Genomic DNA, 22489 nt, shown 5'->3' on the forward strand with positions numbered 1-22489 from the left:
TTCCTGTTCAATCAGGCCGGACAAACCCATCATAAAACCTTCAACTCAGATCGATGAACATGTCTTAAAGGAAAGGCAGAAACAGATGGGACGGAGATAGGAGCGGTGGGAACGGTGCCATAAAAGATCGGACATGTCCTGCTCTTTAATCTTTATTGCGCCAGCTCCTGAAGAAGGAACAGGCTTGGCGAGGTTAGCCTCAAGCAACAGGGTCAGCTGTCGTCAGGTCATGCAGAAGTCAGCACAAACCCATGCTAAGGTTATGTCCTTTAAATGCTTGTTCTGCCATGGGGAGAGCCTACTGTAAGGGCAACGAATAACATGGCTGCTATTCACAAGATGAAACCCAAGTGTTCAATACAAAACCTTCAAATGTACAGTGAATCCATTGGTGTAACATGATGAAAATACTCATGCATACCGCATTCGTCATTTGCGGTTCACTGATACCAAATTCATAACAGAATCATGATATTTTAAACACAGGTTCAGAATTTTCAGAACCACAAGAGAACATTAGTTCATGTGTCCTTCCTTTGCTCTTTTTCAGACTCTACTTTTTGTGTATTCATTCTACAAGTGCATGTGTGTTTTTCAGGTGTCTCTCTTTGGAAATGTCCCTCCTCTGTGTCCTCCCCTAGCCCTTTATGCGTACCCTCAGTTGTATGTGTTCTTGCCTCCAGCACATTGCACCACAGTCTGTAATCTGTCTGGTTGCACAATCCCCTGCAGCCCACACACTGCTGTGGATGAACTTGCCCCCAATCCTACCATCTGCCTTCTGTTGTCTGTCTGTGTGATGGAGCTCTCTGAGTGGTTGCCATCACCCCTCTCGCCTACTTCCTGATGCCTGTGTACCTCCCCACAGGACTTGCTGTGGAAGCTAAATTAAATGGCCACAGACAGAGGTGATTTTCAAAAGAAGAATCATACATATATACGGGAACGTATGGCATACAAAAACCAAATGTTCGTATTGTGGAAGTTGAACACAAACTTTTATGCCCCCAAACCACAAAAGGTGCTTCATTATATGTCACAAGAAATGCAAGTTTATTGGCAGCTATGGACTAATACATCATGTGTCCATGCTACAGACAGTTCAGGTTAAGATACTATTAGATACAGAGCCAATAATAAGAAGCAAATATTGCTAATACCTCCATGTTGCAAGGTAGAGGTGATGTGCACATCCTCCCCACGTGTTCAGATTGGGACAGTAGTGTTTTTTCTAAGCATAAGCAATGCAGTAACTAATCAGAGGTAGATGCTTTGTTTCATCCATACATGGTGCTCTAACAGTGCCTTAGGGTCTTTTTGCCGGGTTAATATGCAATTGAAAGTCACAAATGATGTCCTCGAGCAAACCTTACATTAGAAGTTGTTTATTTGCAGCAGAATGCATAAGGTTCAACGTTCAAAATATATGCTGTACACATTCTACAGGCCTCCCCATGATTGAATATCAGAGAACTCAGCACGGCAAAATGATTCCATGCATGACTGAAAAACATTATTCAAAACCCACCTATCCTCCATTAGTCATCTGCTTGCCATGCCCCTCCTGACCACACTCTGCTGTCCTTTAAGTCCCCCATCCCTTTGTGCTTGTCATCTCCCGCAACCTAACTCTTTTTTACCAACCTCCCTGCCTCTGTGTTTGCTTTAGGGGAGCACACAGGTAAAAGTATGGAAAACAAACATCAGTGTTTTTTTTAATTTTGTTTTAGCCACTCCAAAGTAATAACTTTCTGTATTCTTATTGCAGTCACCTATTTATTTGGAAGATAAGGTATGAGTGTAATAATGACTTATGACAAAAACCACCAGATCACTAATAACTGTCAATCATCAAAAATAAGAAGCCACAATGGTTGTTGAAAATTTTTCCTGCACTTCCCAATTCTACTGCTGTGAGGTGTCTCCTTCACAGAATCACCTTCATGCATGATGTGACATTGAGGGGATTCACTTGGCAAGTATGATATTGGACACAGAAAGTGTCACATGCGCAGGTTCAATCACCCAGTGCCATGCCAGGCACTATATACATCAAACAGAGTACACTTGTGATGTAGAGATGTGGTATCAAAATAGTGTGGCCTAAGTATGACCTGCTAACATTTTGTTTAAGAAAGTATGGCCATAGTGGAGTTAATCATAGAAAGCGAACAAGAGAATGATGAGAAGGAGGTACACGAGTTAACGTTTTACTCCCTGACCACACAGAAAAGACAATGGGGGTCTAAATATCTGTCAACGTTTCTTTTACATTAACTATAAAGGATCTTAAATTGGGCTGTTTGTCAGTAATGATTTGTATAGCTTCAAAATCTTTTTGATTTCTACATTTCAGAAATACAATGATTGTTCTCCAATATCAAATACTGTCAGCCATGCACAATATGGTCATTTGGTGTGGTCTTCTTCCATTAATGGCTGTATTCTGTTTGTGCATACCTGTGTTTTCTTGCGTTAGTATGTTAAAGTCAAACCGGCTTCAAAAGGCAATGCTTTGTGTGTTTTTCCCTTCCCTGGAACGTGGACACATTACTTGTGTCCTTCCACGGCTCATTTTTCAGGTGTTACTTGTCTCTTTTGTTAATGGACTCTACATAAGTGAATGTGTTTTTCAGCTGTCTTCCATGTATACTTCACCCCCCCTGTTGACTTCCTTCCTGCTTCTTATGTCTACCCTACCTCCAATCTCCATGTGCTTGCCCTACCTGCCTGCCTAAACCTCCATTGTCTGTGTGCTTGCCTCCAGCAACTCCCACCCTTGGTTTCCTGTATGCTTGGCCCCGCCCCCATATCCTCCTCTCTGTTGTAAGTGTATAAGACATAGTCATTTGACGTGATCTTCTTCCATTTATGGCTGTATTGTGTTTGTGAATACCTGTAACCTATTGCAAGCTCCAATACTTGTTATTTATTACAGATGATGATTGTATTGTATGAAGTTTTGACCAGTAAACTGGCTGGTGCTACATTGCTTCAGTGGAATTCAGTTATTAGAGCCATGTGAAGGGACATTCTAATCTGCATTGCCTAAACAGAGCATACACTGCCTCTTACTAGACATGTTATTACCTCACTGGGGGGCATAGAGGAAACCCTTTAATTACCATTGGTTGGATTCAATGTCAGTGTCATTATGCTTGCTTGTCATTCATCAGCTTCTGTAGGCTTCTTTCCTCTTCCTGTGTTGTCCCTTCCCTGGAACGTGGACACACTACTTGTGTTGTTCAACTGCTCCTTTTTCAGGAGCTACTTGTATCTTTTGTTTGCACATTTTACAAAAGTGTGTGTGTTTTTCAGCTACCTCCCATGCATGCTTCATCCCCTCTGTTTACCTCCTCCCTGTTCCTTATGCCTACCCTATGTCCATTGTCCATGTGCTTACCTCAGTTGTGTATATGCTTACCTCATGCACCTCCCAACCACCTTTGCCTGTGTGCTTGACCCCGCCCCCTTAGATTCCTCTCTGTTTTAAGTGAGCTGGACCCAGCCACTCCCAATCACCCACTGTTGTCTATCTGCTTGCCTCCAACTCCTCCTTCCCACCCTCGCTTGTCTGTGTGCTTGACCCCAGTCCCTTTTGCCTAGCCAACATTTCAGAATAATATGACCTAAACACCATCAGTCAGATATATTGCTTTTACAAAATACCATCCTTCCCTTCCATCCCTTCCAAAACATTGATACGCTTTTGAAGTCAACCTGAGTTTCGAGTTACCGCCAGAAGCAACAGGCCCTACATCTACTCACAGACAACTGTCAAGCCTTCACCTGAAGTCCTGTCCTTGACAAAGCAAGCAGTGGAAGCTTTGCCTTGTCACCTGTTCAGTAAGACACAGGTCATAATACATACTTTCCTTTTTCACTCTTAACGATTTACCCCCAGGCAAAGTTGTCATGTGCCAAAATGAACAAACATTGCCAAAGGAAATAGGTCTCACATTAAAGGCCAATTGGCTTTGCCAATACATTTTGGCTGTGCTTAAACAATTAAAAATGATGGCCAGGTTTTGGGGGTGGGTTGGGAGAGGGGGTGGGAGACAAGTAACATGTTGGGAGAGAGGAGAATCAGCAAAAAAGAACGAGAGTAACATGGAGCACAGAGGGCATAATGACTGTCGCATCAATAGTTCTTGTGTGGGAGAGAAACCCATTGATGAGCAAAAATACCATGGAGGCGTGGGAGAAAAGCAGACAGGGGAGATAGCTGGAAAACACATGGGCTTTCAATTAGTCCTGAAAAAAAATGGAAAAAAATAGTCTCCTAAACACAAGGAGTGAAAGTGACCCAATTAAAGAGCGGTAAGGAAGCTATTCTCCATGGAAGGAACACATACAAGATTGAGAAATAGGAACACAAATAAGAAGCAATCAAAAGACTTTGATAGTAAAGCCAAATAATGGTAAGCAATGGTTGGGTTGCAAAGCTCAGTCTGTTCTTGTTAAGTTGATAATATATGTTTGCAACTGGATAGCTTGCACTGTCTGATAGGCTCAAACCTAAAGTAAGAAAAAGGCTTACTGAAAGCAAACGGGAGGTGTGAGGCACTATGTCAAGAAGCATTCTGAAGGCAAGCAAGCAATACCCAGAGATCTGGACTGTCTTCACACAAGCAGGCTTTGTTTATCCCAGAGAAGGTGTGCAGGGAAAGGTATAGGGGAACAAGGGTACATCCATTCATCACAACAGTGCATCACAGGGTATTTTCAAAGTTGTGGTAAGTTTTTATAGATTAGTAATATTTTTCACCTTACTAATGCATGTCTGTACTAAAGCTTTAATTATTATTGTACTCAGTACTTAAAAAAAAATATATAGACAGAGATAACATATAATATTGGTTAGTGGATATATATTGTTGTAGTCAATGACTCAGTTTTGGCCAGGAACCGTTTCAAATAAAATCACCCTAATAGCATGTCTTGTAGGTCTGTGGATCTCCAGGCCGTACCTACTTTTTAAAGTAGCTTTCATTAGGGAGGCTACTGAGACATCTTTCTTTGTCCCCCAAGGGGACACATGCAAAGGCAACTAATGGGTGATTTTTGTGTCACAAAGGCTGCAGTTTCTCCCTAATATCCGTTTGAGACTTCCTGAGTACGGAGATTGTAATCATTAACCAACTCCCCTCTTTTTTTCAGATTCTAGAGACTGCTGGCCTTGTCCTGAAGACCACTGGCCCAATGAAGAGCGAACCCGATGTGATCTAACAACTGTCGAGTTCCTCTCCCTTGAGGAGCCTTTGGGAATCACACTTTTATTCCTCACCAGCCTCCTCTTCCTACTCACTCTTCTTGTTCTCTGCATCTTCAAGAAGTACCAGGACACGCCAATTGTCAAAGCAAACAATCGAGAGCTCAGCTATGTCCTTCTCATGGCCCTCATGCTCTGCTTTCTCTCTCCCTTCACCTTCATTGGCCATCCCATGAGGGCCACCTGCATGATCCGACAAAACTTATTTGGAATTATCTTTTCCATCAGCATTTCCACCATTCTGGCCAAGACCATCACTGTGATTATAGCGTTCAATGCTCGTGATCCCACCAGCCGCTCTTCAAGGTGGCTTGGGACCAGAATGCCCAGTGCAGTGGTCCTTCTGTGCTCAGTTGCTCCAGTCCTGATTTGCACAGTTTGGCTGCTGCTTGATCCTCCGTTCCCCGTAAAGATGCAGATGGGAGACACCACCATCATCCAGTGTGATGAGGGCTCTGTTCTCTTTTTCTATCTGATGTTGGGATATCTGGGCTTGTTGGCCTCTGTCAGCTTTGTGGTTGCATTTTATGCCCGTAATTTGCCTCAGAGTTTCAACGAGGCCAAGTTCCTTACCTTCAGTATGCTTGTGTTTCTGGCTGTCTGGACATCTTTCATCCCAGCGTATCTCAGCACCAATGGAAAATATCTGGTGGCCGTTGAGATCTTTGCCATCTTGTCTTCAAGTGCAGGACTATTGGGTTGTATCTTCATTCCTAAATGTTATATCATCATTCGGAGGCCAGATATGAACACAAAACAGTACTTAATGCAAAAGCCAATTTCCAAATGACCAAAAATAAATCTTCAAATGATGTATAAAATATTCTATTCGTATAACCTCTCTTGTTGGCATGTCTGCAGCAGAGAGGATCAACATGGCAGTTCAGTCTGGTGACTTAAGGGACTAATGCTGTAGGGAATGGCCCATTCTGCAGGGTCACCCCCAAACTGTGTGCCTACTTCTACCCCTTTTTGCTGAATTCATATTTGTTGGCTTTTGTTGTGAGCACATTACTTATCTTCTAAACAGTGCTAAATTGTTTGTACTCTCTCCTTAATCACTAACATTGGCTAATCTATATATGGCATATTTAATTTACCTATAAGTCCCTAGTAATAAGCACTGACTGTGCCACAACCTTTAAATTAATTGTTACTAGTGGGCCTACAGCACTGATTGTGCCCCCCCAATTAAGTTCCCTTTTAAACATGTCTCAGGCCTGCCATTGCAGACCCTGTGTGTGTAGTTTGAAACTGCCATGTAGACCTGGTAAGTAAAATCTCTTAGCAAACACAATATGATGGTGGACGGAGCACTGAAACTTTTCAGGCACTCACCCCTAGTCACTACTAGATCTGGCTTGAATCAATTATTGTTCTTTAGCTCACTTCATCACCCCAGTTCAGACCCAGCGATATGCAAATCAGTCTTGACCCTGTGCCTCGTGGGAACAGTCCAACCTGAACTGCTAAACCAAGTTCCCTGGACCGGAAACAAACATCCTGATAGTGTTTTTGGGGTCAAAAACAATCACGGAGGATAGGGTCAAAGGGAAAAAGTTTAAAGACCTACTACTGGTTCGTTTCCCCAGTAACAACAATTGAATAACACAAAAGAACCTAGGAGGTCTATAAGCCAAGCAAATCGCTGGCAAAACTGACAGGTAAATCTCTATGTCACTTGGTGCCAGAGTCACCATGTAACAATATATAAAGAGAAAAAGAAGAAAACGAGAGAGTGGTGATATATAGAAATCAATTGGAAAACTATGCAAACCAAATCCAGCACATGTGTATCTCGTGGATAACCGTCAAACAAACCAAATGATCAGTCCTATCACTTGGTCATCCACACTGTGATCTGGCGGGTCCTTAGATCATCTAGACCATATGCCACACAGTCTTAGTAAGTACTGGATGCGGTCCACAGTGTTCTTCCAGTTGTTGGTCAGGTTTGTGATGATCAGTAGAGAGTAGTGAACATACAGTGCAACATACAAAAAAGTGGTGAAATAAAAAGTAGGGTGATATGTCTAAACAAATATTTTAATAGAAACCAGGCACATCCCCTATTAAAAAAATAGGAACAGCGCAAACAATAGTATGGAACAAATGACTGTCGCAATTGGGGCCAACATGTTTCTGCCTACCAGTCAACTCGTCCCTTGGCTTTTGTCAGGGCCACTGCTCTAAAAAGTTGCTACTGTTGTATGTGTGAAAACAAACATGTATATGACAATTCAGTGAAAAAGGATACAAGAGTAGGGATGATACAACCTTTACCTACAGTTATTTACTCATCCTCATTGTCAGTAGGTGCTCAACGCGATCTAGAAAAACATATGTGATAAACTCATACTAATAACTGAGCTTATCACACTTGAGCTCACATCTTCTCTCACATTAATGGAAAACCATTCAACACAAGAATGTATTAAAATTGAAAATTTGCTCGCCCAACATGACAGGGGACTGGACCTCACCTGGACCGTGCTCAGGTATACGAGGCCCCACACTGTGGAACAAAGAAATGCGGACAGGGGAAGACATCAAAACTCAATGCTTCATGTAGAGTCTGAAAATGTCTAATTTTATACCCTGTAACAAGATACAACATATGTCCACTCATAAACTTAATGATGGAATGACACCCTAGGCATACAGCAGAGACCCATTGACCAAATGTAAAATAAAAAAATATAAAATAATTGACTCTCATGTTGATAATATCATGTTTATCAAATGACTTATCATGATTGATAATATGTAATCCACTAGAAAGCAGTCCAAAAAATGAACTGAGTAATGACTGCTGAATAGCAAGAGTCATGCATCCAACATAAGGGTGTTAAGTAACTGGAATAAATAAATAACTATCATGCTGAAAGTATGGAGTCTACTATTAGACAGTCGAAATGATCTAAGTTATAACTGCTCAGTCGTCAAAAAAGTGGCAGAAATGGTGCAAATCTAGATAGTAGTCTCTATTTACACCAGCTGGCCCAACAGCAGATGCTAAGCTCACCTCTCCGTCGGTGCCACCAGATTCGCCTGAGGCTTGGGGGAGGCACCGAAACTTACTATGACTGTGTGGCATATGGTCTAGATGATATAAGGACCCACCAGGTCACAGTGTGGACGAACAAGTGATAGGACTGATCATTTGGTTTGTTTGATGGTTATCCACGAGATACACATGTACTGGATTTGGTTTGCATAGTTTCTCAGTGTTTTTGGGGTAACAGCAGTCATCGTCCAGGCTAACTTGAATCCAGTGGCATTATAAGCAGATGTTTGCAAAATAAATCCTCTTGCCAGTCCAAACCTTCCTTTTTGATACTTATAAGTTACCCCTATGGTTGGTCCCAGAAAGTCCAGAGGACATGGTTCAATTTATCTAGAAATATGCACATGCACTTTTAAGTTTTACATATCCTGGAAGTGAAAAACTCTTATATTATTATTTCACTAAAGCAAGGCCTATATCTCCCTTGAGATGATATTGGGATTACCTTATTACATGTTATGAGTTCAATTTCCAAGTGAGGATATATACCTGGTTCATGTTTGTTGCCTTTGGAATCCTAATTCAAAATCCTAAGTTATGGTGATGTTGGTTTTCAATTACAAGTCAGAAAATGTCACATTTAGATCATTACATTGTTCTGGCCTTAGCCGCTTGATACCTGTAGCCTGTATCTCATCACATGACTGTGTTTAGTAGGCAGCTGGGCTTTGTGCATTCCACCCAGACAGCCACACACAATGGGAACTTAAGTGTGCCTGAGATCGCTATCAAAACAGGATGGGAGGAAGGAGCTGTACCTAGCTTCACTTACACACGAATAGGCTGTGCTCCCTCACAAAGGGCTTCCTATCTCCTGTAATTAGTTTGGAGCCAGTGCTGACAGGACAGGGCATCTGTGCACTCCAAAGATTTGTATTTGATGTCTCCCTCAATTCAGGCTGCTGAAAGGACTGCCAACCTGCTGGACTGCTACTCTGCTCGGCTCCTTCTTTGCTGTGATGACTTGCAGCATGCTGCACTCTTGCCTGGCCGAGAAGGACTGGACAAGCATCTCTTCAACATAGAACCCAAAGTGACTCCAAGGGCTAGTTGCTCTCTCTTGATCCAGCAGCAGAACCAACACATCGTATCTATCTTCTGGAGGTGCATCCTCAAACAGAACCATGCATCGCTGCCACTTCATGCATTTAGCCCTTCACCGGAGGTGCACATCACCCGGCATCTTCTGAACCAGCGCATCGTCAGCAGCATGGCAGCTCATCAATGGCATCAGACTCCGCATAGCAGCCTCACAACCATTTGTAACTGATGCATCGCCTCAGCTGTTTGCCACATCCTTGATGCCCAGACTTTGCATTGCAAGTTCCAACAAAGGGATCCCCAACAACGACACACAGGACCTCGCACTGCAGCATCGCCACATCTCAGAACTGACGCATCGCTTCGACTACGCAATGCTTCCTACCTCAGGTCAACTCAACTCCCCACAACTGTGATGTAAGGTACTTTGTTCAGCAGGCCTAACCTAATCCCCATCACCAGCCCATGCTCCACTAAGGTTGATCTGAACTTGTGACTTTGTCTCGGTCCCGAGCGTCTAGCTATCCCTTGTTAAAGGACTGCCAAGCTGCTGGACTGCTACTCTGCTGAACTCCTGCTCGGCTGTGTTGGCTTGCCGCATGCTGCCCTCTTGCCTGGTGGATAAGGAATGGACATGCATCTCTTAAACATAGAACCCAGAGTGACTCCAAGGGAGAGTTGGCTGTCTCTCGATCTTAGGTGTGACCAGCAGAACCAACACATCATATCTTCTGGGAGGTGCATCCTCAAACAGAACCATGCATCGCTGCTGCTGCTACATACATTAAGCACCTCTCAGGAGGTCCACATCACCCTGGCAGCTTCAGAACCAAAGCTTTGCCAACAGCATGGTGTGAGAAGTTGGCCTGGTATATAATGCTCACTTTGTACCATGCCAAGCAACCCTTATGATGATTGGTTGTAAGTCAACCTTGTAGACCAGTTATCCTAGTGGTAACATGGACAAAGCAGTCTTAGGCTAAACTCTGAAAGGCATGTGAAGCCAGCTGTATTACCATACACAACCCCCTTGAATACCAAATGAAAGGACACCACACAGATATATTGAAAATATATAGTCATTTATTAACTATAAAATCCCCTGGACTCTTTATAAGCACAGAAGCACAAGCGTTAAATCACAAGACAGTTTAAAATACACAAAAGTTGCACAATATGGATGAGCCCTAGGGGCCACCTAAACCATATACTAAGAAAGTGGTATAAGAGATACCAATCAGAAAGGGAACAGGCCTAGGGCCTTGGGAATCGCTGGAGCTATTTGAGACTAGCAGTGACTAAGTCGGGAAAGGCCCGCGGGACTTGGGTGCAGTGTTCAAAGTACAGGCACTTTCCAATGTAAAGTCTATGGTGCGTAAAAAGTACAAAGTTCGATAGTTAGGAACCTTCAGAGTGACCTAGAACGCTGAAACTTAAGACACAGGCCCTTGAGATGTGTACCAGTGTAGTAACACCGGCGGAGCTGAGTTACCTCACCCACAGGAAGCGGGTGCACAGGGTCGAAGTAGTGTCTGGTTTCGTCACGCTGGTCGATGGTGCTTGGAGCTGAAGATGCTGCAGGCGGCTCGATGTGAAGAGTTCCAATGGATCCAAGGGTGGATCTGAAGTGCTGAAGACCTGAAAGCAGAGGGGACAATGTTCAAAGTCACTAGCCAGTGACTACCGTGGAACCAGATTGGAACCAGGCGATGTCGCGTGCAAACAGGCGTTGTTGGGTAGCTTCTCTCTGCAGCCACGTGGACACCAGGGGTCGAGGACGTCCAGGAGTCGGTCACGAGCTGTCCCACGTAGGCTTCTCGCTGTTGGCGGTGTCGGCGACCTGATCGGAGCAAACAGGCTAATGCAAGCCATGCAGGAATCAAAAGATGCTTAACACTCGGACCAGCAAGTCTAGAGCAACCAGACCCGCTGTGTAGTTTGTCGGTTTCGTCGCCAAGATGGCCGCTGATCACGTGGCTAGTGGCCGGGATGGCGCGTCGGGTGGCACAATGCAAAAGGGCCCCACGCAGATCGTGTAGATGCTGGAGGGCTCTTCTTCGGTGCAAGGGCTGCTCGGTGGTGGGGGTTCTCAGTCCCCAAAGCACAACGTCGAGGATGCCTCAGATGCTGCGCAGTCAGCTTTTCGATTGTCTTCCAAGAGGTCCGGTCCCACGTCACTCGGTGCCTCCACGGGTCCCTTCTTTGCAGGGACTGTGGATCAGGCTGTGAGAGGTCTGAGAGTCTGGTTCTTGTCGGGCTCTGGGCTCCGGCTCCCGCGGGAGGCGGCGGCAAAGCAGACGTTGAGTTGCTGTTTGGTGCCTGTGTTCACAGGGTGGCCACTCCTAGGCCACAAGGGAGATTCTCTTCAGTCTTCCGAGCAGCAGAATGTCGAAGTCCAGTCTTCTTCATTGTTTAAAGTTGATTCAGGATGATCTGCTGTGCAATGGCACTGCTCCCACTCTTATTCCCAATCTGAGGGGTGGATCACCTACTAGGTCCCTCCTCTGGGAGGAACCAGGAAGGGGGGCGGTTACACCCCCTTTCCTTTGTCCAGCTCCTCGCCAGGCCTGGGTCTAGAAAGTCCCAGGACCGGTTTGGACTGGCTTATGCACGGGGACACCTTGTGTGCCCCGGGCATGTCTGATTCTATTCAGCCCTGTCCTACCCAATACACAAAACCCTGTCTGGGGTGGTGCTCGCACCTCCCAAGGCAGGAAACCCTTTGTCCAGGCCACCATCTGCCGAGTTTCGGTCAGCAGCAGGAGGCCAGACTCGTGTCTGTGGTGGCAGCATCCATTTTGTGATGCTGAGGCTCTGGTTAACTTTTACCGGGGTTAAGGCTACACACATGTCGTGTCCCTCTAGAAGGGTGGAATGCTATTCCCGTCGACAGAACTGTCGAGGGGATAGTATTCCAATTCGTAGGACAACTTACTCGACATGTTTTGATAAAGCCAAACCAAAGATAGCATTGAACCGCGAGGATTATAATGCACTTAAGAGTATATGGTATGGCAATATCCCGGAACAGCTTAGGGAGTGGTTCCCGACAGCTGCAGACAGGCTCAGCTCATGCTAGAGCACCATCTCACATATTTCCAAGCACTCTGCCTCCAGGATTGATGAGGCCTTCCATAGGAGTGGCTGATAGGAACATATGTGTCCAGTTTAGGGTTAGGCACAGGCATACTGTACCTAAGTAAGAGGTGATTACACCAACTTATCCCAGCTGAGTGATCAGCCAGTTGTGTCAAATATGGAGGCCAGGCCAGGGGTGGCACAATACATGCTGCAGCCCCTGGTAGGCCTTGGAAACACCTATGCCCTGGGTTCCTAGGGTACACTGTTACAGGGGCTAATAGGGTGAACCAGTTCCAATTCGTAATGCACCTAAAGTGCATTGGCAGTAATTTAGAGAGAGAACAGCAGGCTGTGGGTCTGATTAGCAGGCCCACAGCCACATTAAGTCATAAACCAGTGAAGCAAAAAGCAAAAATTTGGGGTGACCATAGGATAGCAGACCCTACTCTCCTACACATGGCAGCTCAACAATGACATCAGACTCCGCATAGCAGCCCCACAGCCCAATGTAACTGATGCATCACCTCAGCTGTTTGCCACATCCTTGATGCCCAGACTTTGCATTGGAAGTTCCAACAAAGGCATACTCAACAACGACACACAGCATCTCGCACCGCAGCATCGCCACATCTCATAACGGAAACATCACTTTGACTATGCAATGCTTCCTGCCTCAGTGCAACTCAACTCCCCACAACTGTGATGTAAGGTACTTTGTTCAGCAGGCCTAACCTAGTCCCCATCACCACCCCATGCTCCACTGAGGTTGATCTGAACTTGTGACTTTGTCCTGGTCCCGAGCGTCCAGATATCCCTTGTTACTGTTACCTAAACTTTTAAAATTCTTTATTTCCATTTCTCCTCATTAGATTGTTTTCATGTTGGTCTTGTATAGATTATTAAAATCGAATCTACTGTATTTTCCTGAACCGGGTGAATGATCTTTGTGTGGAGCCTTCACTGTTTTTACAGTTTGAAGTGTTGCACAAGTGCTTTACACAATGCCTTCAGGTTAAACCTGACTGCTCTGTGTCAAGAGCGAGAGGGGAGCACAGGTTGTTTTAGGTTGCTTGTGCCTTAACCTGACTTGGACTGTGGTTGCTGCTTGACCAGGACTCACTCCCCAGTTAACCAACAATTTCTAACAAATGCATTCACTCAATGAAATGGTGTTCAACCTCATGTTCACAAATGGCCGCTTTACTCAGGAATTTCATCATTCTAAAGTTGTTAAAATGAGTTGTGTAACAATATTCATCTGATATTCATGTGTGCAGTGAAATTTACAAATTCACATGCGATGTAAAATGTTGTTCAAACAATATTTTATTTCAGAGCTATCTGAATAAATATGAGGTAATCTTTCACTAAAGAAAGGAGTTTGTATAAGATAATGAGAACATTTAAACGTGCCCCTTATATACATGAGATGTGTATAGTGTGTTCAAAATAATGAGGTTTATGTAGATTATTAAAGATTGGTTAAACAAATAAGGAAGCACAGGTAATTCAACCGTTTTGAAAATAGCCATAAGAGCCAAATCACAGTGCCTTAACTATGATGTATTTTAATTTTAACAGCTTCCCTTTCTGTGAACAACATGTGCTAATCAATTGCAATCAAGTAACAATGAATATATCAAGTGCACACATTTTTCTTGTTGCTCTTTTCTACAACCGTAATAAGCTTGTGTAAATACGTTAGTGATGTTTTATTAGAGATAAACATTTAAGTTTTAAAATCATTATTATGAAAGATCACAATTTTATGGTTGTATGTTTGATATTGTTTTTTTCTTTCAAAAGAACTCTGTCTAATTGTATTAAAAAATAGCTGAATAGGCCTTTACCCATTCTCCGTCCTTTGTTTATTCTGAGATTCTTTGATAAAGCTTCTGAATTGGGCACAAAGAGCTAAGGATTTGTGTAGACCTTCACAGCTGGGGGAACGAGACAGATACAATCACAACATCCATTCTAACTGAAGTCTGCTGGGGGACAATCAGGCTTTGACGGTTGTCTATCTGGATAGTTGTTGTTCTTATCACATAGCAGGTCCTCTGGGCCTTAACAGCAGGATTTCATTATTGTTCTAATTTAGGTGATTCAAGTTGGAGCCACCTTTGAAACTCAGAAAGGGAGTTTTATCTGCTAAAGGTACATTGGACAGTTTTGAATACTATTTGCTGTTTACACAATATATGTGAATGTGTTTGCTGCCTTTATGTTTATCTTATTTGTACTTACTATTGATATCATGGGCAGCAATCTTAGTTGGATTGTTCCAACTCCTGTGCCTGGCTGCCTGCTCTTAAAGAAGCGATACAAGTCTTGGTGTGTGGATGGATTCTCGTCTCTAAGGAGCACCTGCACACAGATTGGCAGCAAGGTGCTCTGGAGTTCTAAGACTTCTTACAAAGGTCTTATATCTGCAACCCTTCTTGGCCATAAGACTCATTGGCTCTCGTTTGACTATGGAAATGTTCTTTATCTTGCCTCTGCTTGCTATGTGACGAAAAGGTTTCAGATCACACAGAATGCCGCCACCCGGCTTCTTATGAATCTTCCTAGGCCCCAATCTGCTAGAAAGCATTGATAGTTCTTCACTGGCTCCCTGTGGAACAGCATATATGATGAAGGCCTATGCATGTTGCATAGTGCTTATCATAAGAGAGGTCCTACCCTGCTAGGGTCGCTTACTTACCCAAACATTCCTGGAAGGTTACTTAGATCTTCCTCTGCCCAGTAGCTTCAGGTCCCCAGATTGAGAAGAGGTCATTGGGGAGGCTGCTCCTTTAACTATCAATACCCCAAACCACCACCAGCTGTCCAATGAGTTGTCCTTTCGTAAGGCCCGAAACCTGGCTTGTCACTTCTCAGCCTGGTTGGTAAGCTTGTTTAGTGAGGACTTGTTCTAGCGCTGCGATTCCTCCAGGTAGCGATGCGCCTTACAAGAACTTCAGAATAGAATAGAATGTGCACTACTTTAGGATTTTAAAATAAATATTTAAAAAAGGATATGCTATTTTCCTGTGTCCTTGAGTGTATTATTCATTTATGACAGAGAATTTGTGTTCCACTAACTGCCCCTATCATGTCTCATGCTAATTTTTCCCTGATACATGTCTCGGAGGGTTGTGTATTGGTTGCAGTCCAACTGGTTTTATAACTCAGCTTGGTACATGGGCTGAGTCTTTGGTGCCAGGGGGACTAGCAAAGTAAAAAGAAGAAATTCCAGGGAAAGTATAATTTGGTGCCCTTTTGTTGGGCTTGGCTTATCTACATATTTAAGTAGTTTTAGTTGATACTCTGAAGAGACAAAGTACTGCAATTAGCGGATATGTCCAGTGAAGTTTGATTACCTGTTTCAGCCACTGCCATTTGTCACTGTATTGCTTTGTTTTCTTCTGGTTCCAACTATCGTGCAACAAAGTTGCATAGGGGATGTCAACTACACTGATAATATCATTGTTCTGCAGGGATTTAAATTCTTTACAAATATTGGCAGATGGAACAGCTAGACAGGGTACCTGCCATGCAGGATAAAGTCCCTTTTGGCAGGTGCAGAAGCACTAAGAAAGTTTGAATCTTTACCAGTCAGGCGAATTAAGACATGCTTTTCATCATGACTATAAAATAATAGCGTGCATTTCAGATTGTGTTTTAAACAGTTTGGGTGGCAGTGCACGTTTGACTCTGAAAATTAGAACCCTTAATCCAGACTAGCTTAGAACTAACATCTGATCATGCACTATAAAGTCTAAAAATGGATGGGCATTCATCTCATTGTAAGTTTCATATATCTTTCCATCATATTTAGGTAGGTAGTATTTTTATTAGGTTAAATATAAATATAAATATTTAGGTTAAATATAAATATACCATCTCCCAATGTATACCCATCAGATGTCAAAGCTTGAATGTACAGCCTACACCCACATATGTTGAAATTGCACACGGTTTCAATCAATAATGTTTGCCATGAAATCTAAGAAAAAATCATTTAAATCCATAAATATTTTGGATTCAACATTGGACATAGTAAAATCATGTTTTATAATTCATTCCAATTTGTAAATACAAAACATGATCTATTAAAGTGAATATACAATAATGGTGCTTCACGATCTAAGCAGTATTAGTAGGATTATACAATAAAATCAATATTCCATTCATGTGAAACTATGTTATGCTAAAAAAAAATATTTATTGGGTGTAAAGAGACACTGCATTGTGCCTATATTTCAGTTATGTGAATACAAAGATTGCTGGGCTGTTCCTAAATAGTATTGAGGAAGAAAAGGAAAGTGTCACTGTCACAGTGACTCGCATAAAACCCCGCCTTAAAACGCGCCCCCACTGATTGATAGTGTGTGTGGTGTGATTGACGGTCCTGAGGCGGAAGCCGGGACCAGAAGCCTGCGACATTGCGGTAATGCTGCTATTGTTGTTTCTATTGTTTTTAAAGCTCTATATAAATAGCTGCTGATTTTAAAAGCGCTTCTGCACATTTGTTTGAATATTGCACAGACGGCACACGGTGGTCTTGAACCGGAGCCAATTCCCCCCGTTGGTCCCGCCATCTTGAGTGAGGAGCTGGGCGAACAGACTAGTGCTCCGCCCCTCCCGGCCCGACTCACATAAAATGGCACCCTTCCCTAGGAAGCGCAGCGGACGAGCGCAGCGGGCGCGCCAAAGGCGAGCCCGTCTGCACCCGTCCGCGCCGGACCCGCGCCTAGCGCCATATCCCCTGGTCCGCAATTACTGAAAACCGCGCCGGGTCACTCTTACAATCACAATACTCTGCTGGCCCTATGTGGCAATGGCAAGACTTCAGACTGTATTACACTGGAAATGCGGGAAGATTCGCAGACCACTACCCATTTCTGCACAAATTGTAAGCAGGCTCTCCCCAAACTTTTATGGCATACCAGAACTCTTACCACGGCTTCATTTAAATCCCTGGAGAAGGAAAAACAAAACGCTGTAAAATGTCTGCTACCTAACGCCAGATCGCTGGTGAAACACAGCATTGAATTGGCGGATCTAATACAGGAAACCGAAGTGAAGATAGCTTTCATAACGGAATCCTGGACAGACGCTGCCTCAGGCCGAGATATAGTTAAAGCCACCCCCCAGGATTATGAGTGCTTTGTCCAAAACAGAGAAAAGAGGAGAGGCGGAGGGCTTGCCATAATCTATCACAAATCAGTTAGAGGGTCCTTCAAGCCCGGCTCACTGACCTATTTGTAGCGCTTGATTTTAACTTCACGCTATCTAACCATCAAACCCTCAAAGGCTGTCTCATGTACAGGCCCACTGGACCCAAAACTCCTTTTCTAACAGGACTCACTAACCTGTTAGAAGAAGCAGTTTGCGCCAACACTTTCACTTTGCTAGGTGACTTTAATTTTCATCTGGAGAGTGACTCTGATCCAGATACTCTGGATCTCATTGAACTGTTGCATGGGCTAGAACTAAATCAATTGGTCAGTGGCTCGACCCATAGGGCAGGACATACTCTAGATGAGATTTTCTCTAACCATTCCTACCAAGAGATGACTGGTGTTCGCCAGGTCTCCAGGTCGGACCACGCGGCTATCCACTTTGATATTCGCCTAGCCCACCCTACCCGACCCAACAAGGTCAAAAACCCACCCAGAGTAATCAGGAAGTGGAAAAGCATAGAAGAGAAGGCTCTGGAGAATCTGTTGAGAACCTCAATGGTGCCCCCCCTCAGTAGTGGTGGATGAAGCTGCCACCAAATATACAAATTGGCTGGAGGCAGCTTGCCTACACTTAGCTCCACCAAAAACTTATCACTCTACACTTTTAAGTCCTTCAGCCCCCTGGTTCTCGGAGCAAATTAGGGACCATAAAATACTTTGCAAAAACCTTGAAAGATCTTGGCAGAAAGATTACAGAGAGGAGGACAGAAAACTACTTAATGCTGAGCTGAGAGGGTACAAACATACGATCCAAAAGGCGAAATACGCCTATTTTACTAATCGCATCAAAGAAGCAAATAACTCCCCCAAGGAACTATTTCAGGCACTATCATCCCTGGTGGCCCCCAAACCAGCGGAGACTCACACAAGTCGCGAATTATGCGAAGACCTGTCCAAGTTCTTCCGGGAAAAGTTGGAAAAGATTTTCCTCCCCCTAGACAAGCAAGTTAAGATCGGAACCCCTGAAACCGACCCTGAAATAAACAGTAACATAGTGACGCTACTTAACTTCACCACCATCAATAAGGGGGAGGTCGAGAACAGATTACTAAGGATGAAATCAGGCTTCCCGTCAGACCCCTGCCCAGCCACGGTGGCTAAATTAGCCCCCGCGTCCATGGTCTTACCCCATTGTTCAATGCCATGCTGGGCAACGGGGAATTTCCCTCACGATGGAAACAAGCCTCTATACTACCATTACTCAAGAAACCCAACCTAGACATGACTGATCTGAATAACTTCCGGCCCATTGCCAGGCTACCCCTTCCAGCGAAAATCATGGAGGGTATTTTAAATACACAGCTGAGTGCCTTCGTGGGGGCTGGTCAATGTCTAGATCCCTCACAGAACAGATTCCGGGCGGGGCACAGCACCGAATCTGCACTGACTAAATCAGCAGAGAACATAAGAACAGTGATGGATGCAGGGGGCAGAGCTGCCCTGATCCTGCTGGACCTGTCTTCGGCCTTCGACACAGTCCACCACAAGTTATTGGTGGACCGACTGAGGGCCTGTGGGATTCAAGGAAAGAGCCTTAAAATCTTGCATGCCTTCCTTTTCGTTAGGACTCAGAAAGTGGCTTTAGGGGCCTTTGAATCTGACCCTTTTGTGCTCTCCTGCGGAGTTCCTCAGGGGTCCTCCCTGAGTCCAACTCTTTTTAACGTGTACGTTTCTACCCTGGCGCCAGTGATTAGATTCTTTGGCTTCAACCTAACATCATACGCAGATGACACACAGATAGTGGTGTCACTGCTACCAGGAGAAACTGACAGCACAGCGGATAGGCTCAGAGGTTGCATGCGTGAGGTTAGTAACTGGATGGCAGAAAACTGCCTCAAATTGAATTCAGCAAAAACTGAAGTTATACTATTCAGTTCTAGAGACAACTTCTGGTCCCCACGCTGGTGGCCAGAGGAAATGGGGACCCCCCATCGCCGGTCACGAAGGTAAAAAACCTGGGCGTACTGATGGATGACTCTCTATCCTTTCGGCCTCAAATAAATGCCCTTTCCTCAACTACCCACTATGTGCTAAAAACCATCCGGAAAGGCTTGCCGGTTCTTGCGGATGAACACAAGAAGACAGTGGTCACAGGTTTGGTGATGTCCTGGTTGGACTATTGCAACAGCCTTCTGCTACATGTGCAACAGGGAATTCTAAACAAACTCCAAATTCTGCAAAATGCAGCTGCTCGTCTGATTACAGGCACACCCAAGCTCGCATCGGCTGCACGGGACCTGCTGAAGCTACATTGGCTACCAGTTCGCAAAAGAATAATTTTTAAATCACTGTGTTTGGTCTTCAAGGCACTCAATTGCCTTGGCCCCCACTGCATGACTTTGCTCTTTCACTGGTACAGACCGGTTAGATCCCTCAGGTCAGCTGAGCAGAGACTGGTAGTAGTCCCAAGAGTTAGGAAAGCTCGTTGGGGGGGTAGGAGCTTCTCCTTGGGCGTGGCGAAAGCATGGAACGCACTGCCACTTAACCTCAGACAGATGCCTGACCTTCTATCATTTAGAAGAGCTTTAAAGACCTGGCCTTTTACTAACTAATTTCTCAGACCCCACGCACTTATGTTAGCCAGTCAGCGCCAGCGCGCTCTAAAAATGTGAAAAATAAATAAATAAATAAATAAATAAATAGTGTGTCAGATGTTGTAGGATCTCAGAGACAATAGCACAAACATAGTTCCCAAGTGGGTGTAGGCCGCGTCTGCACAAACTTAACCGCATGCCCTTAGCGGTCTACATCCCCTTCGGGACTATGTTTGTGCGATAGGTCTGTGCACTAGCTGAAAACAACGCCTTCCCAAACAAACCGCCCACTAGGTTTGATCGATAACAGTATTCAATGCCTTTAACTAACCGCGTACAGTTTGCGGACACTAACCATAAGGGGATTTTGTCTAGATCAACTTCTGGAATAGTGGCCCTTGCTTCCAGGGCAACCACCTGGAGGGCCTCGCGTGCACATTGGGGTATTGTTCTGGCAAAACGGTAATATGTCTGTGCACTAGATGTAAACATTGTTTTCCCAAACAAACCGCCCACTATGTTTGATCGATAGCGGTAATTAATGCCTCTAACTAACCACATGGGGACACTAACCATAAGGGTACATTGTCTAGACTAACTACTGTAATAGTGGTGCCTTGCTCCCAGGGCGCTCACCTGGAGGGCCCCTCTTGCACATTGGATCTATGTTTTGGCAACACGGCAATAATGGCTGACTAGCAACAGACATATTCGTCTTCCAAGAGGGACCTATTAGGTACCTCAGGCTCTCACATTTCACCGGCACGAAGGGCCGACATGCGCATAGACACTCTTCAGATACCATTACATCAATGCTCCTCTCTCTCCCACCTCACATACTGTCAATAGAAGCTGTGGCATACCATATGTACCTTAGCGATATTGTTGCAACCGAATTGAATGAAGAGAGTTTCCATAACCTACCTCGCTCTACCTACCCATGGGTTTTCATTTAACACTCACAGTAGTGGTAAGCCGGCCATCTGTGGATTACGCATGCATGGGCTCTAGCCACCCATATGCACCAACTCATTCAGTTCACTTCATGGGAATATCAATCTTGACTGTGGTTCCTTCCCTTGTCTAGCATATTGTTGGATGACTTAACCTGGTGCGTCACCCGCTGGGTACTGTTGTTACCTGTAGACTAGACTTATTAGGTGAGTCAAATATGGCATCACCTACATCATAACTGCTGCTTCTGTTTTTATCCAGAATTGTTTCTTATCCATTTTTTCACAGGAGCACTTCCACTTTGTAACTCACCGAGGAAATTGCATTAACATGTCTGCATTTACTTTAAACCACATGCTAGTAGCACACTTTCTAGCATGTCACAAGGAATGTACTTAGTCACCGGATGTTTTATTGTATACATGTTGTGATTTGCTCCTTTTTCTCCCTAACCAGGTAGATGCAGCTCAACGCAAGTATAATTACAGGGAATACTTTCTTCTTTTAGAATGTCCACTAGTCTGTACACTTGACTTAGACACTAGTGATAACACTTGTACGTAGACCGTTATTACTCTAGATATTTGTTTTACATATACTTTTGGTCCTGAAGAATCGCTAGTTAAAGTGACACAAGTGAGAAACATGTTGACCTATTAAATAACACCCACTGAAACGGAACTCGCCACTGGAAGCATAACATTCCAGCTAGTACCTTTCAGGCTTATTTTAATTACAGCAGGGGACCCCCACACGCGCACTTCATCTTAACGGCAGTTGGATAGAAGATCTCCGCCAAAGAGCCCCTCTTTGAGGTGTCGCCAGTTGGGTATTGCACCGCCGACCCAACGAGGAGCAGCCCAGGTGATGATGCATGACACCTGAAAGGGTGTGTGAGGGCATTACATCCAACAAAATGGATGCCCAACGGTAGGACTCCCTGAGATCCTACGACATCCGACACACTACAGTGACACTTTCCTTTTCTTCCTCAATAATATTTAGGAACAGCCCAGCAATCTTTGTATTCACTTGCTTGTTGAGGGCACTGCTGTGGCTGGACCTACCACTCAGTAGGAGTGGTGATTGCCCTCACCTTAACACCCCTCTCTTTTGTTGTAAGATATATTCCAGTTATCCATCCAAATCTGGTTGGTAATACTAGTTTTGGACCTATGCAACTGTAAGTTTGATAGGTGCAAGTACAGTTCAATATGTCTGGTAATTGTCACCATACTATATAATTTGACTGATCCTTTGCCGAGCTCCCCCTCCTCACTTTCTCTCATTGTGCAATCCATCCATTTCTTTT

The 22489-nt window shown here is 44.3% G+C and overlaps 1 protein-coding gene across 1 annotated transcript in view; it reads left to right on the top strand.

Annotated features, from left to right (window-relative positions):
• LOC147718196 (extracellular calcium-sensing receptor-like) overlaps positions 1-6062 on the top strand; it is a 175249-nt gene extending 169187 nt beyond the window's left edge. Inside the window, exon 6 of the mRNA XM_086967161.1 lies at positions 5161-6062. Within this exon, the coding sequence (XP_086823287.1) occupies positions 5161-6062 (902 nt within the window). The remainder of the gene's footprint in view (positions 1-5160) is intronic.
• The last annotated feature ends 16427 nt before the right edge of the window (positions 6063-22489 follow it).

Source organism: Lissotriton vulgaris, chromosome 4_1, assembly GCF_964263255.1.
Source record: "Lissotriton vulgaris chromosome 4_1, aLisVul1.2, whole genome shotgun sequence".
NCBI classification, from domain to species: Eukaryota; Metazoa; Chordata; class Amphibia; order Caudata; family Salamandridae; genus Lissotriton; species Lissotriton vulgaris.